The following is a 1,245-nucleotide window of genomic DNA, read 5'->3' as shown; positions in this document are numbered from 1 at the left end:
ACAAAGTTTCCTGAATTAGTAGAGCTTTCTCAGCTTTCTCAATTAGTAGAGCTTCTAGAGCACGATGAGCCTTCTGAGCTAGTAGAGCTTTCTTAGCTTTCATAATTAGTAGAGCTTCTAGAGCATCATGAGCCTTCTGAATTAATAGAGCTCCCCGATCTTTCAGAGCTTTCAGAGCTCTCTGATCTTCCAGAGCTTTCAGAGCTCTCTGATCTTCCAGAGCTTTCAGAGCTTCCTGATCTTTCAGAGCTTCCTGATCTTCCAGAGCTTCCAGAGCTTTTAGAGCACCCTGATCTTCCGGAGTTTTTAGAGCTTTCAGAGCTTTGAGAGCTTTCAGAGTTTTTAGAGCTTCTAGAGCTTCCATAGAGTTCTGAAATATTATAACTCTCAGAACTTCGAGGGGTTTTTGATCTTTCAGAGCTATTAAAAGGCGACTGGCTTTAAAAGATTTGCTAACCCTCAAATTTCGTATTCTGATTATAGCACCGTAAGCTTTCTTAAACAGCATAACTCCCTGAGCTTGTTGCTTTTCCAGAGATTCCAGAGCTTGTTGCCTTTCCAGAGATTCCAGAGCTTGCAGAGCTTGCAGAGCTTGCAAAGCTTCCCTAAATTCCTGATATTCCAAATCTTCCAGAGCTTTCAGATCTTCCAGATCTTCGTGAGCTAACCAATCCGATAGAACTAGTTGAACTTTATGAGGTTTCTGAATTAGTATAGCTTCCAGAGAATCACGAGCTTTGTGAATTAGGGTAGCTGTCAGAGCTTCCAGGGGTTTTTGATTTTTCAGGGCTTCCAGGGCTTCCAGAGCTTCAAGAACTTTTAGAGCTTCTTTAGTTTTTTTATTTTCTAGAGCTTGAGCTTTTTGAGCTTCTTCATCAGATAGAACTGATTGAGCTTCCTGAACTGCAGGTACAACCAACGAATCCGATAGAGCTGAAGTGACTAATGTTATTTTTGATTGAGTTTTTGGATCCTCTCTTTGATCAAAAGCTAATGAAACCTCATTAGAAAGATCTTCGAAATCGTATCCCAATTCACTGTCTTCATCATTAGAAGTTTCTAAAGCTATATTAAGTTTATCTTTTAAAGCCTCTGTTGATCCTTCTGGAAGGTTCGGTCGTATCTTACTTAATAGAGATCCATGATTTCTGCTTGATTTATTTTCTGTACCTTTGTGTGTTTTTTCTGCACGGGTTTTGACTGGTTGGCTTGACTGCCTTATTGAACCCTCTTGAGTGTATAGAT

The 1,245-nt window shown here is 40.0% G+C and overlaps 1 protein-coding gene across 1 annotated transcript; it reads right to left on the bottom strand.

Moving 5' to 3' along the window:
* DI09_346p10 (uncharacterized protein) lies at positions 1 to 1,245 on the bottom strand (the record flags this gene model as incomplete). The annotated part of the gene is made up of 1 exon (XM_013382462.1): positions 1 to 1,245. A coding segment is annotated over one exon (1,245 nt), but the record flags the coding sequence as incomplete, so codon positions are not given.

The sequence above is a fragment of the Mitosporidium daphniae genome (genome assembly GCF_000760515.2).
Source record: "Mitosporidium daphniae strain UGP3 chromosome Unknown contig-346, whole genome shotgun sequence".
Lineage (NCBI taxonomy): Eukaryota > Fungi > Microsporidia > Mitosporidium > Mitosporidium daphniae.
Note: the sequence above shows the minus strand (reverse complement) of the source record. Positions and strands in the feature narration are given on the sequence as shown.